At 47.6% G+C, this 15,635-nt stretch overlaps 1 protein-coding gene across 1 annotated transcript; it reads right to left on the bottom strand.

Annotated features, from left to right (window-relative positions):
• Positions 1–13,587: 13,587 nt before the first annotated feature.
• On the bottom strand, positions 13,588–14,286 carry LOC119509597 (ret finger protein-like 4B). The gene has a single exon (XM_037803570.1). It carries the CDS (start codon positions 14,284–14,286, stop codon positions 13,588–13,590), a length of 699 nt encoding a protein of 232 aa, XP_037659498.1.
• Between the last annotated feature and the right edge of the window lie 1,349 nt (positions 14,287–15,635).

The raw sequence follows: 15,635 nt of genomic DNA, 5'->3' as shown, positions 1-15,635 counted from the left end.
ACACAAATGCAATCCCATCATTGTTTTGATCAGTTGGAATACAGCATGAAAATTAACAATTCACAAATACCAAGCATTCACTTCAATTAAACATTAAACTGTGTGGTAATTATACCATATGTATCCAGTTCTGACTACTCAGAAATCTGTTTTCAAATAATTTTTATCAGTAATCTGAAAATATTGACTATATGAAATCAAAGATTGCTATTTTTATGTTTGCACAAAAACTAATTAAAAAATCATTTAACTAAAGTCAAAGTTTCAAAGAAGTTCATTGGCAGATGAAAATAAAGCAAACATTTTTAATGGATTCTAATTTTCCACAATAGGTGGTTTCAAACATGTACAAAATAAGTAAAATTAAACTTGATGTTACAAGAAGAATCATCTTAGATCAAATCACCTTAGAAATCACAATTTTTAAGATCGAGCGTTAAATACTTCAGAAGATATTAAAGTATAATCCAATTATTCTTCCAGTTGATTACAGAAAATTAAAATCGCAGAACTAATCCTGTTACCTGAACTAAAGAGTCTAATAACTGAACAAGTCTAAATTTGGACTAAGATACAGTTGAAGAAATAAGTAGTGCAGAAGTTTTAAGTGGTGTCTGGTTTCATTATAAGTATAAATACTTCATAAATACAAATGTCTGTGATTCAGAATGTCCAATTACAGCATTTACTAACACCTGATGCCTATGGCATTGAAGCAATATTTGGTCTCCTATGAAGGATAATAAAGGAAGAAAACGTGTCTTGTTTACAAAGGAGAAAAAAGTATTAAATGGAAATGATAGGAAAAAAAAAGTCTGGTCCCCCAAGTAAAAGGGCCATTAATTGAGGAGAGCAATAATATTACTCTTTGATTAACACTTAAATGTATTATCCCTATTATTAGGAATAATATAATCCTATCTCATTATTTTGTATTGCAATTATTATTTATATATGAATACATATATAAAAATACAGCCACTGTATGGTGACTAGGCAGTTTTGGGATAAATCCATAGTCTAAGTCACAGCGTGCTTTGCGGTCGCAGTTGACTCGTCTGGGGGGGGAGGTGGCGGCCGGTTGCTGAACCCTCGGCTCTCGGCGCTGCTCGGAGGGTACCGGCGGCGGGGGCTCTTTCCCAGAGGCGAGGGCGAGGCGGGGGACTGGGCCCGGTCCCCGGCGTAGGCGTGCAAAGTATGGAGGGCGGCGAGAAAGGAACAGGCGGGACACGGTTCTTTTAGGGTGAAGAAGCCAAGAGAGTTTATTAGGGGAGAGTACAAGCTTATATCGGGAGTTTAGAGGGCGGGGTAGCTGTAGAGGTTAAAGGCTTGGATTGGTTCTGAGAGGGCGCGGAGGTTGATTGAAAAGGGGCGAGAGTTGCTCCGGTAACGGTGTCTGGCAACAATGTATGCGCACTGGTGGTGATGGGAGTTGCACCGGCAACGGGGAGTGTCCAGGCAAGATAAGGGGGTGGGGAAAAGGCGGTTCCCTCCGGCAAGTCTCCCCTAACAGTGGTATTTTGGGTGAGGAAAAGGGGCCTGCCTCCGGCCTCACTTTCCCAGGCCCGGGGGGCTGTGGAGGGCGCTGTCGCCCGTGCCCACCACCCTCCCCAGGGGCTGATCAGGTCCTCCAGCCCAGGCCCGCCAAGTTGAAGCACGTAATCAGTGTCCCGCAGTGCTTGAATCATTTATATCTTATCTGCTCATTTATAGCTGAACAAATGTTCATTAAACGTACTAACAATTTCCAAATAATGTAATAAATATTCTGGTTGTAGTATTTTATTATTTTTCTGAATTACATTTGGGAAAAAGAAGCCAGCTGCTTCACATATTATAATACTAGTATTACTCCAGGATCACATCATAAAATTCGTTAATAGCAACTTAAAAGAACATACATTTCCCATGAGGAGACTACTTAGTTTGTGTCATTAGTACATATTTGCAAAACATTCTAACACTGCAAACAAGAAGTTTCAGGATTGGGCCCATTTAAAAGTTTCTACTCTATTACAGTGATGCTGGTGTACTTCTACTCAAGGCCTCTTAAGGATGTCAATCAGCTGATGGTAGGACTTGATCAATGAACTGCTTGGTATCCATCATTTCCTGCTGACATGAACTGTGCATCAGATCCCCATAGGTTTTGAAGTTTGCATTGGCTGGATTTACCAATGTTTCCGGCTTTTCAGCAGTAAGAGAACCAACCATAGGGGAACTAAAGGGTAGCAATCTGCATGGCACTGAAGGACAGACACATCTTTATTAGTGCCCCCGATAAGAACCTGTGGAAACGAATCCCAAAGTGGAAGCCAACAACTGACTTCAAGGACACCTGCCAGTTTCTGCTGTGTGGTAAGAGCAGTCTATACAGACAAAGCTCCTCCCTGGGAAAATGCTCCCCAAATAATCCAGTTAGAAGGAATTCCATTCTTCACCCCTTGGTCTATCAAAGTTTTTGACGTTGTCTGCAGCCTGCTTGATTCTAGGCCCATCTGTTCATCTTCCTGTGAATTGGGAGGAAGCCCAATATTAAGAAGCCAAGAAGGGTTACTCATATTCATATTTAATGTAACAAGGATAAGCCGCGCGTGCGGACATACATATCTGATATGTGAACTTCTGATAACTGCAAAGGCTTCTGCCCATCCATGCCCTGTTTCTCCCAATCCATGAAGAAAAATAACCGCCGCGGGGGGCTTGCGGGCGGCGGGCACAAGGTGGGCAGCGGGGCTGACGTGTTACAGCCGCACAGCGCGGCTCTGCGACCCGGGTGGGAAGCGGACGGGGAAGGAGCCGGCGCAGGTCGCTGCCCAGAGGGGCAAGCGCGGGGCTGGACTCCCGGACCGCACCCTAGGCGCCCCCGCCTGGTTTTTAATCGTATTTACATGCAGCTTCAGTTTATGTTTATTTTTCATTGGCTTTTTACACTTGATCCATTGTTCTTTATTTGCTTAAATACAATAAGCTCTCTCCCTCCACTCCCTCGGCCTTCACTCATGCTGCTTGTGGATTTTTCCTTGTCTGTTTTTTCCCTTCCATCCTGTCCCTGCTTTAATGTCGTCTCCTCTGTGGAAAGCCGCCTCCTGAATCGGGCCTAGCGTATGCGCTGCAGCCTGCTCTAGAGTTACCCCCGCCCATCGAGTGAGCCAAGATGGCGCCTGCATCCTGTTTCCGCATAGTGACGCATGTATCCGCCACCCGCTCCTACCAATCGAAATCCTGTATACGCGATACTAGCCTAGAAGCTTATTGGTTGTTAATTGTGTATAAAAGGTCTTACCCGGACGGGGTAGGGTGAGACAGCCCACAAGGAGCCGTGCCTGACGGCCACATCGAGGCTGCTCTCCCACGAGGCGCCGTGCCCCGTGTGGGAACCAGTAACACAGAATGTTCATCTAGCTGTAGTAAAGGGCTTGCTTTCACAACTGCCGTGTGGTTCGAGTCGTGATTCATGACCAGGTTAGTTCGTGCAGTCTGCATCTCTCTCTCTCCTTCCCTGTTTCCCCTCGCCGGCCGGGAACCGGGGACCGAGCGGGGCAGCGCCGGACAAGTGGTGGCCCGTACGGGGAAGCTCCTTCTCCTGCCTCGCTCTCGACGGTCCCTCTGTGAGGAGAGCAGCGCTGCGCGTCGAGCTTACGGCGGACTTCCCGCGCCTGATCAACACGAGAAGGTGAGTGCGTCTTATTACATGATAGTTAGGGCCCGTGGGTTTTCAGGTGACCCCGGGGGACTCGGAAGAGCTCTCCGAGTGACTGAAGTATAGTGCCGACTGCAATCATGGGGCAGTCCGGAAGTTCACCTCTCTTAGCTCCCTTAAAGAACCCTTTGAAACAACGGGGTATCTCGGTCAGGAAAAGCTCCCTTCAGCGTTTTCTTGATGATGTTGATACTTTTGCCCCTTGGTTTGCCTGCACCGGCAGCCTTAGCCTACCCTCTTGGATGAAGCTCGGTCGCGACATAGACCGAGCGCGCCAGACGGGCGTGTGTATGGACCCGATTCTAGTACCCATATGGGAGACCGTCCGTGCGGTCCTTGAACTAGAATCGGCTACCGGCCTAAGCCCGTCCTCTGTCTTGCAAGAAGCACGGTGCGCGCTCCAAGAAACCCAGTCAGTTTCGTCAGCGGACGGCTCCTGTAAGGGCAAACCGCCGGAGTCCAGTGACTCTGACTCAGAGTCAGATAGCGATACTGACGAGAAGGCGGAAGCATCCCCGCTAATTGAGTGGGAGGAGCCTCCCGCCACACCCGTGCGGCCTTCCGCCCTGCCAATGTCTACCGCTGCACCCCCAGGGACACCCCAGCTCCCAACTGACGCCTTGGGCGGTCCCACCAAAGGACCTTGCCGAGAGCTCCCTCTAGTGGCCATGCCCAGTAAATGTAATTATCCTTTGCTGCCAGACCCGGAAACCCCGATGGGTCGGTCAGGGGAGGGGCAATCTTTGCCGTACCCCCCGCCCGAGTATACAGGCCCTCAGGACCCTTTGCCATTAGGTAGTGGTGGGAGACATTTCTGGAGATGGAACCCTTTCACAACATTTAGACCTTTTGGCATGCTGGGTGGCTACCAGCCACTTGAGCCGCAGCCAGTCTCAGAAATGTACCCGGTTATTATCAATCCCCAAGGTGGCAATCGGCACGAATCATATGATTACAAACTATTGAGGGAATTGAGGCAGGCCGTCTATCAGTATGGCCCCAATGCCCCTTATACCTTGAACATGATCGAGAACCTCTCTGCTCTAAATCATACACCCGCAGATATTTTTCAGCTAGCCCGTGCTTGCTTGCCGTCAGGCCGATTCATAGATTGGAAAGCATGGTTTGAGGAGTTAGCTGAAGAGCAGGCCGCAAGGAATGCGGCGGGGAGACGTGGCGGGTGGAATGCTGACATGCTGTTGGGGAGAGGCGCCCATGCCCAGAACCAAACGGGTTTCCCACAAGAGGTCTATGCCCAGATCTTCCGCTGTTTTGTGGGTGCCTGGAAAAAGCTAACAGGTGAGGGAGAGGCTCAGGCCTCACTCAGCAATATACACCAAGGCCCCACAGAACCATTTGCGGATTTTGTAGCCAGGATGCAAACCGCAGCTGAGAGAATCTTCTCAGATCCAGGAGTAGCAGAGACTGTGGTTAAGCAAATGATTTTTGAGCAGTGCAACAAGGAGTGCAAAGTTATCCTGGCACAAAACAGAGCAAAAAATTTGACAGAGTGGGTCAGGCTCTGTAGAGATGCTGGCAGCCCTTTAACTAATGCAGGTCTAGCTGCCATGCTAGCCAGCTCCCTACAGGTGGCTACAAAAAGCCCGAGAACCTTAGGGGCAAAGTCTAACGGGTGCTATGGCTGTGGCCAATCAGGGCACTTTAAGAGAGATTGTCCCAATAGACGTCAACCCCCTGCCACTCAACGGTTTGGCGAACCAGGTGCAGCAACCAGGCCGTGTGGCCGTTGCCACAAAGGCCCCCACCGCGCAGAAGACTGTAAATCGGTTTTCGATGCGCAGGGTAGACGCCTCTCTGGCCGCCCCGAGCAGATTCCAAAAAACGGGAAGAGGGGGTCCGCCCTTTCGACGGACCCCCTTGCATGCCATTCGACAACACAGGATCCGATCAAATTCGTGCGTCCCCCGGCTCAGCAGGACTGGACCTCTGTGCCACCTCCAGACTCGTACTAACCCCCTCCATGGGTGTCCAGTTAGTAGGGACCTCCTTCAAGGGGCCCTTACCGGCTGGTACTGTAGGGCTCATATTGGGAAGAGCATCCATGGCCCTGAAAGGATTAACAGTTATACCAGGACTTGTAGATTCAGATTTCACAGGCCGTGCCCAAGTTATGGTTCAATCTCAGCGGGGCACCTTAGTCATTGCAGAAGGTGATAAGCTGGCGCAGCTCCTGCTCTTACCCAGCTTACATGCAGTCTTTCCAAGCAGAATCAGACAGAGAGGGGAAAAAGGGTTCGGATCCAGTGGAGCGATTTTTGAGGGACTCCATATGTCCCTGGAGTCTCGACCTATGCTAACCATTAAGGTGCAAGGCAGATCTTTCTTGGGCCTGCTCGATACAGGGGCCGATCGGTCTATCATAAGACAACAAGAATGGCCCCCCACCTGGCCAACGAGCAGGGCGGAAGAGCCCATTAGAGGAATAGGCCAAATTTCAGCGCCCATGCTCAGTGCAGCTGCCCTTCATTGGGCCGATGAAGAAGGACACCAAGGCAGTTTCCAGCCTTATGTATTAGCCCTGCCTGTGTCTTTGTGGGGAAGAGACATTCTGACCCAAATGGACGTTACTTTAATTAGCGGCTACTCCCCAACCTCTAAGCGACTGCTAAAAGAAATGGGGTATACCCCCGGCAAGGGTTTAGGAGCTTCACTGCACGGACGTGCGGAGCCTATACAAGCTGCCCCCAAGTCTGACAGACGAGGCTTGGGTTTTTCATAGGGGCCACTGAGGAGAGATTCCCACCCACACCTATAAAACTAAAATGGAAAACCGAGTCTCCGGTGTGGGTGCCTCAGTGGCCCTTGCCACAGGAAAAACTTGCAGCGTTGCACGCCCTAGTATCAGAACAACTAGAAAAGGGCCATATCGCCCCTTCCACGTCACCGTGGAACACCCCTATATTCGTAATAAAAAAGAAATCTGGTAAATGGAGACTGCTACATGATCTAAGAGCTATTAACGATTGCATGGAGCCTTTAGGGCCCGTTCAGATGGGACTGCCCCTCCTCTCGGCATTACCGGAGCACTGGTCGATTTTCATCATAGATCTGAAAGATTGCTTCTTTTCTATTCCGCTCCACCCTGAAGACACCCCTAAGTTTGCCTTTACTGTGCCCTCTAGTAATCAAGAGGAGCCCTGTCAACACTTTGAATGGACAGTCCTGCCCCAAGGCATGGCTAATAGTCCTACCATGTGCCAGCTATATGTCGCTGCGAAGCTAGCTAGCACTCGGCAGCAGTTCCCTCAAGTGAAAATCATCCATTATATGGATGACATTCTCTTAGCCCATAGAGACACAGATCTTCTTAAAACAGTTTTGTCACATTTAGTCCTTAGTCTTAGAGAAGCTAACCTAGAGATTGCCCCTGAAAAAATCCAAATGACTGACATTACCACTTTCCTGGGGGCGAAAGTCGCACCCACTCATGTTTCCCCCCAAAAGGTGTCTCTCAGGCTAGACAATATACACACTCTCAATGATCTACAAAAACTCATGGGGGATATCAATTGGATCCGTCCATACCTAAAAATACCCAATGTCAAACTAACACCTTTGTTCGACCTGTTGAAGGGGGATTCTAATATAAACTCACCTCGAAGCTTCACTCCAGAGGCAAGGCGAGCACTATGCCAGGTGGAACAGGCGCTCAGTGGCGCTGCATTGAAGAGAATAGACCCTGATGAGCCTTTTGAAGCCTGCGTGCTGCCGACAGAATTACAGCCCACTGCGGTACTGTGGCAGCGGGGGCCGCTGCTCTGGGTCCACCCTGGAGTTTCCCCCAAAAAAGTCCTAGAGCACTATCCTACAGCGGTTGCAGACTTGGCCCTAGAATGCATTAAAAGGGCTGTGCAGCATTTCGGTCAGCAGCCCAAAAATCTCAGGGTGCCTTATTCTTCCCAGCAGCTTGAGATACTCACCGGATGCATAGATCAATGGGCCATTCTCCGGTGTACATTTCTTGGTCCCATTAACAATCAGTTCCCTAAGGCTCCTCTCTTGCAGTTTGTCACCCGGCACCCAGTGATTTTTCCCAAAGTAACCTCTCCTAGGCCACTAGCAGGCGCCCCCACCGTATACACGGACGGCTCCAGCTCTGGAACAGGGGCGTATTGTGTGGAGGGGGACACTCCTAAAACAGTGCTCTTCCAACCACAAAAGCCTCAATGGGTAGAACTGCAGGTTATCATTGCAGTCCTGGAAAGCCTTTCCGAGCCCTTAAATGTCGTCTCGGATTCTGCTTATGTTGTGAACTCTGTACAAATTTTAGAAACGGTGGGCATTGTTAAACATTCCTCTACAGTAAGGACGTTCTTTGCCAAACTACAGGAGGTTATATGGACCAGGCAACACCCTTTTTACATAACCCATATTAGAGCCCACACAGGTTTGCCTGGCCCTATGGCCCAGGGGAACCATAGCGCAGATGTAGCCACTCGACAGCTGCACATCTTTCCGACGCTGGTACCGTATCAACAAGCCCGAGAATTCCATGCCAAGTTTCACATCAATGCAGGTACCCTAGCTAAGCGGTTCAGCATACCACGTGCAGCTGCTCGAGATATTGTCCGAGCCTGCAACAATTGTGCAGAGCAGAGAGCAGTCCCCTCGGTTGGGGTCAACCCTAGGGGTCTCACCCCAGGGGATACTTGGCAGATGGATGTCACTCATCATTCAGAGTATGGTAAGATCAAGTACTTACATGTGTCGGTGGACACATGCTCCCAAGTTTTATTTGCCTCTGCTGAACCAGGAGAAAGAGTCTCCCACGTCATTGCACACTGCCTTGCTGCATGGGCAGCTTGGGGTAAGCCAAAGACGTTAAAGACGGATAACGGGCCTGCCTACACTAGTAAATCCTTCCAAAAATTTTGTGACAACATGGATGTCCAATTAAAACATGGCATCCCCTATAACCCTCAGGGGCAAGGAATCATTGAAAGAGCGCACAGATCTCTCAAAGACTTGCTTAAAAAACAGAAAGAGGGTATAGGCCACGGCCTGTCCCCAAAAGCTCGACTGTCTGTAGCCTTGCTCACATATAATTTTTTAAACGAAAATTCACAAGGAATGACACCTGCCCTGCAACACACCACCCCGAGTCCTCCGCATAGAGGTCTAGTCCGTTGGAAGGATGTCCTGTCGGGGCAGTGGAAAGGCCCTGACCCGGTGCTCAGCTGGGCCAGAGGCTCTGTTTGTGTTTTTCCCCAGGAACCAGGACGTCAACCAGTGTGGGTTCCGGAAAGACTGGTGAGAACCGTGACATCACCTGAAGAAGCCAAGGAACAGCTGTCAGAAACGCCAACGAATATACAACCTGAACCATTAGACCAAGCCTCCGACCCTGCTGATGATGGCGACGACCGACAAGACGATAATAGTAGGACTGACCACCCCGCGGTTGCCCAAAAAGAGGATCGGTAACTCTGTTCTTTGCTCTCCTATAGCAATCCTTCTAATCTGCCTTTTTCTTTTTAGTGGAACTATATTTCCTCCACAAGCTTCAACGAGTCCTTCCCCCTCACCAATGACACACTGATCCTCTCTTTTGCTAACCTCTCTGTCAAGGTTGTCAACACCACAGTTGCGGCGAATGCTACTTGTGAAACTGGTAATGGCGAGTTAAGTAAGGGAGTCTTGCTTGAATTTCTTAACGTTACAGGGAAGAGCCGCCAGTCTTGTGAAGGGATCTTGAGTAAAAAGGAGACTCAAAGGTGCCTTTTCCTTCCAGGGCTTGCTCCTACAGTCTGCAACCGTTCCAAAGGCCCGGATGCCTCGCCGCCCCGCTATCCTAGTGTATCGCCCAAGTTATGTCTGGCTCCCCGTCAAGGCAACCGACTGGGTTGGCCCTGTTTCTCAAGTTGTTTCACTTAACAATATCCCCTTCTCTAAGTCTAGGCGTCCAAGAGGCATAAAAGAATGGCTATCGAATGCTGCCAGTGTAGCTTCCTCTTTGTTTGTCCCAACGATCGGGCAGGCTGTGCTACAAGCATGGACAGATCGGCAGCTCGCCATAACGATGGAAACGGTAAATGGCTTGGTCAACCTTACCCGAGACGTGCTACGCCGCCACAATCAGATGCTGAACTTAAATTTCCAGGCCATTCAGAAACTCCAAGCGGAGATAGATGAACTTGGACTGGAAATAGATGGACTCTGGAGAGTGCTTCAGCAAACATGTGACACCCGGTGGCTTACGGTTAAACTCTGTGTCACTCCTGTCAGGGCCAACGTGACCGGAAGCATTTCCAGAGTCTCTGATTGGCTGAAAAGGTCATATTTTCCTGAATTTGTTAATCTCTCCCAACAGGTGGAATCTAGTTTAGACACAATTGGGGGGATCAAGTTAAAACCCGTTAAAGTCGATCTCTCCGGGTTAGGCGAGGTTCTACAGAAACTATTGCACAGTGTTTCTTCCTGGTTCTCTTGGCCCAATTTAACTAATTGGATCCTCATTGCAGTGGGATTATTGGTGGGATTAGTCATTGTTAAATGTTTGCTAGAACGTCTGTTTCAAGCGCAGCAGCAATTGCGTGTTACCACTATGATGGCTATGACTCCCACCTCTGTTACCCCCGATAGTGACCGATTTATTAACCATACCCCTTCCTGGTCGCCTCAGGTGGGGCGCTTTGGAGCAAAATTTGTAGCGAATCGCATGGCTGTTTCTCGGGTGTAAAAGGCGACACCAGTAGTCATAATTTTGTCTCAGGTGGGTCTCTAGGGCAGAGTCCTAGTTGTGGCCAGACTGGACCCTAGCCATTGCACAGAGACACCTAGTGACACCCCCGACTCTGGTTACTGCTGTTCCTGCCCCCGTCGTTGTTCCCCAGTTGCCAGGCAAAGCACTGCAGGGAGAGTCACGTTGCTTCCAGCTTACGGACTCTCCGGTCTCCATATGACGTGAGCATTCTGGTTGGTGCTAGAGGCTCCGCCGCTGGATGGCTGAGGCCTAGTCCAGACTCCCCAAAGCACCAAAGAGGTTGTGAACCATTTGGGTTCACGGGAGCACGCTCATCACTGGAGACACTGGGTCAAAAATAAATAAGAAAGGGGGAGATGTGGAAAGCCGCCTCCCGAATCGGGCCTAGCGTATGCGCTGCAGCCTGCTCTAGAGTTACCCCCGCCCATCGAGTGAGCCAAGATGGCGCCTGCATCCTGTTTCCGCATAGTGACGCATGTATCCGCCACCCGCTCCTACCAATCGAAATCCTGTATACGCGATACTAGCCTAGAAGCTTATTGGTTGTTAATTGTGTATAAAAGGTCTTACCCGGACGGGGTAGGGTGAGACAGCCCACAAGGAGCCGTGCCTGACGGCCACATCGAGGCTGCTCTCCCACGAGGCGCCGTGCCCCGTGTGGGAACCAGTAACACAGAATGTTCATCTAGCTGTAGTAAAGGGCTTGCTTTCACAACTGCCGTGTGGTTCGAGTCGTGATTCATGACCAGGTTAGTTCGTGCAGTCTGCATCTCTCTCTCTCCTTCCCTGTTTCCCCTCGCCGGCCGGGAACCGGGGACCGAGCGGGGCAGCGCCGGACACTCCTCTAGGAATCACCCTAGGTCAGTGGGCCCCCTTTTCCCCTCTATCATGGTGCCCTGTTCATCTCATCCAGCACATATAATTTTTTTCTGATAAATTCATTTACTTGTTTATTTTATGATTTCCCACTGGGTTCTTGGAAGCAAGAGCTCATGCATTTCTTATTTACCACATATCCCAGCATCTAGAACCAGCATTTAGAACATAGTAAGTTCTCATTAAATGTTTGTTGAGTAAATAAATGAGTGAACATGAGTGCTAATTAAATCTTCATATTTGATTGATTACTCCTCTATTTATGTTGAGTTAATTATTTCTGAAGAGAGAGAAAGGATGACACTTTTAGATACCTGTGCTTTTTTCACTGATAGGCTGTTTTGGTTTGCTAAGCATGCTGTTATGCAAATAGAAGAAATAGATTGGCTTTTATAAAAGGGATTTATTAGGTTGCAAACTTACTGTTCTAAGGCCATAAAAGTGTCCAAACAAAGGCATCAACAAGAGGATACCTTCACTGAAGAAAGGCCAATGGCATCTGTAACACATGGCTGGTGTCTGCTGGTCCTTTGTTCCCAGGTTCTGGTTTCAAAACGGCTTTCTCCAAAATGTCTCTGGGCTTCTGTCTCTCTTAGCTTCTCTCTCTCAGACTCTGTGCATCCATGCTTGTTCTCCCAGGGTGTTTCTCTCTAACTATCTGGGGGTCCTATCTTAAATTCTCAGGGGCAAATTGAGCTTCATTTCTTAGCTTAGCATCTCCAAATGTCCTTGCATTTGTACCTCCCAGTGTATCCAAGCATCTGGGTTTGCATGGCTCTCAGTTCTCTTAAAGAACCCCAGTAGATCTAATTAAGACCCAGCTGGATTGGGTGGGGTCACACCTCCATGGATATGATCTAATCAAAAATTCTCACCTACAATTGTGTGGGTGACATCTCCATGGAAACAAACTAATCAAAAGATACCACCCTAACCAAAGGACTTGTAAATCTGCCCCAACAAGATTGCATTAAAGATCAGGGCTTTTGAGGGAGACGTAATAGATTTAAACTGATCACATGCATATCAATCATTTATTTATATTCTGTCTATTTGTAAGGATTTGAGGTTATCTTCCTTAAATTTTTATTGTGCATGCATATCCTTGTGATTAATTTTTGTTAGTCTAAATATGTTCTGACATTGCAGTTTTACCCTGTGTGCAGGTTTGAATGTATTGTGTCCCCCAAATGCCATTATCTTTGTAGTCTTGTGTGGGGCAGAAGTTTTGGTGCTGGTTGGATTTGCTTGGAGTGTGCCCCACCCAACTGTGGGTAATGAGATGTTCCCATGGAGGCATGGCCCTGCCCATTCAGGGTGGGCCTTGATCGGTGGAGCTATATAAATGAGCTGACTCGGGGCGGGGTTGGGGAGAAAACGGAGTGCAGCTGGGAGTGATGTTGTGAAGAGGAGCAAGCTTGCTAGAGAGGAACGTCCTGGGAGAAAGCCGTTTTGAGGCCGGAACTTTGGAGCAGATGCCAGCTGCCTTCCCAGCTAACAGAGGTTTTCCGGACGCTATTGGCCGTCCTCCGGTGAAGGTACCCGATTGCTCAGGTGTTACCTTGGACACTTTGTGGCCTTAAGACTGTAACTGTGTAGTGAAATAAACCCCCGTTTTATAAAAGCCTATCCATCTCTGGTGTTTTGCATTCTGCAGCATTAGCAAACTAGAACACCCTGCCAAACACAAAGTATTTCTGAAAAAGTATTTCCAAACATCTGAAATTTTAATGGGTTTTGATCCAAAATATATCATTGACTCACTTGGGCCAATAGAAATAGAAATGTCTTAGGACAAATTTGCTTTGAGATTGACAAGAAAAAGTACAATTATCGGAGGATTTCCTTGGGAATTGTGGTTCATTTAAATTAGCTGCATCATAGCTGTGATACACTGAAGACATGAGAGGAAAATATTCCTTTGCTTTGCAAAAAGGACCTCAAGTGAGGTTGAAAAGGAGACCACTCTTTTTTTATTTTTAATATTTTATTGATTTAATTGCAAAAAAAATTTTAAAAGTAACAAAATCAAAAGCAAGCTTGAACAGAATTTTGTTGGATGAACATTGAATAGATAATATGGTTGATTATTCCTACAATTCAAAACTCCACAGTAGTCTGAAGCATGAGCTTGCTATCCTTACATCTCACAGTTAAAATATGCATCTTGTGGGCAGGCCAGGGACCCAGACTTCAGAACAGTCAATTTTCTCTGTATGTAGATAACTCCAGAATATTCCGAACCTTTTGCCATCCTCTGTCCATCTCCATTGAGCTGAGATTCTCATGGGCAGAGGCTCAAGGGGGCGCCGCTGTCACATTCTCCAGGATGCTCAGGACAGAAGAAGGGACGCAAAGGCTCCAAGGAGGAGAGCTGACGATATGTGTAGATGAGGGCATCATTTCTGACATCAAAAAACTTGATTTCTTCCATCTCCACATCTAGGAAAATTCCCACACGGTCAAGGTCAGGGCTTGCAGAAATTCTGGTCTGTGGGGAGGAGCTCGGGTAGATGGCACTTCCCGTCAGGCTGATGATCCAGAAGCCAAGCTCAGAAGAGAAACTGCTCTTCTCCTTTCTGTTCACGGACTCCTTGCAGACACCTAAAGCCCACTCCTTGCCCTTTCCCACTTCGACCTCCCAATAATGGCAGCCAGAGGAGAAGTGGGGGGTGCCCAGGACACAGGGCATGTGGGTGAATCTCTCGGGACCTTCCTTTGGGTTGCGGCAGACCTTCCCACACTGGACGCTCCTCAGGTCATCAGAGAGCACAAGGAAGGGGCTGGCGGTGGCAGCATCCAGGGTCATATACTCTTGGAACTTCCGGATTTCATCACTTACGTGCAGGCTTTGCTCCAGTAGGGGACCGTGTTGCATGATGAGAAGAGTCAAGGCTCGAATCTGCCATTCTTCCAAAGGAGGTCTCTCATTCACTTCTCGACACAGGGGGCAGACCAATTTGGAATCCCCCCTTTCTTGCATCCAGCTTTGAATGCAGTTATAACAGAAGGTGTGTGCACAGGAGAGAGAAATAGGATTGGAGAAAAATTCCAGACAAACAGGACATGTTGCCTCCTCTCGCAAGCTTTTAGCCATTGGTTCTGAAGGTCGCCTCTCAGCAGTAGAGAAGTGAACTGAAATTGCCCTTATTGGCTTCTGAGAAGTGTTCGGGATCTGTCTGCTTGTCAATAACCGGAATGTGTTTGTCTGGAGACTTCCAGATGAGGTCTTCTCTCTGTAGAAGCTAGGCTGAACTGGGTCTTTAATAGGATCCAGGCACACAGTCCAATTCCTTCCTTTGTATGTCTTCTACAGTTCAGGGATCAAACAATTTCCACATCTTGAGCCGGAGACTTTCAGTTGAGATCCTGAAGATCCAATGGCTCTAACTCCACTCTCTGGTTCTCTGCTCCTCTCGACAATGAACTTGAGCTGATACACAGGCCTTTTTAAGTGCCTGGGCTGCAAACTCCGCCCCCCAATCAAATCACAGTTTCCGCCCAAGGAATGTGTTAACTGAATCTAATCAAATAAATGTAATCAACCCTACTTTTTCTAGAGTATGACGGTGGCATTAAAGCACACTCAAATTTTCATAGTACAGTTTTGCTCTTTGAGTTTTTCCAGCAAACCTCAGTGTGAATGAGATTCTCTACTTTTAGATGTCAAGTTGAAAAGACAAAATGCTTTACCATGCAAATTCAGAAAGGCTCTGTTGAAACCTAATCAAATGTTGTCTAATGTAATCATTGGTGTCAGTATCTCTGATGTAATTACGAGCAAACAGAATCTATACCAGCTATCATATCTTCAAAATAACTTTTTATTTTGATATAGTTTCAAATTTGCAGGAGGGTTGCAAAAATAAGACAAAGCCCATACACAGAACACCAACATACCCTCTACCCAAATACACAGGACCACCAATATTTTTTTAAATTCAGTTTTATTGAGATATATTCACATACCCTACAATCATCCAGAGTTTTTAATCAGTTATTCACAGTAGCATCATATAGTTGTGCATTCATCACAAAAAACTATTTTTGAACATTTTCATTACTCCAAAAAAATTAAATAGAATAATTTAAAAATTAAAAAAAATAAAAGAATAAAAATACAAGTAAAGAAGGATACCCAAAACATCTAATCCCCCCATCCCCCCTATTATTCATTTAATTGTTGTTCCCATTTCTCTGCTCATTTGTCCATACACTGGATAAAGGGATTGTGAGTCACAGTGTTTTCACAATCGTACAAGCACACCATGTAAGTTACGTAGTTATACAATCATCTTCAAAATCAAGGCTACTGGGTTACAGTTCAACTCT

Source organism: Choloepus didactylus, chromosome 14 (assembly GCF_015220235.1).
Source record: "Choloepus didactylus isolate mChoDid1 chromosome 14, mChoDid1.pri, whole genome shotgun sequence".
In the NCBI taxonomy this organism is placed as follows: domain Eukaryota; kingdom Metazoa; phylum Chordata; class Mammalia; order Pilosa; family Megalonychidae; genus Choloepus; species Choloepus didactylus.
The sequence above is the reverse complement of the archived record's forward strand: the minus strand, read 5'-3'. Positions and strand labels throughout refer to the sequence as shown.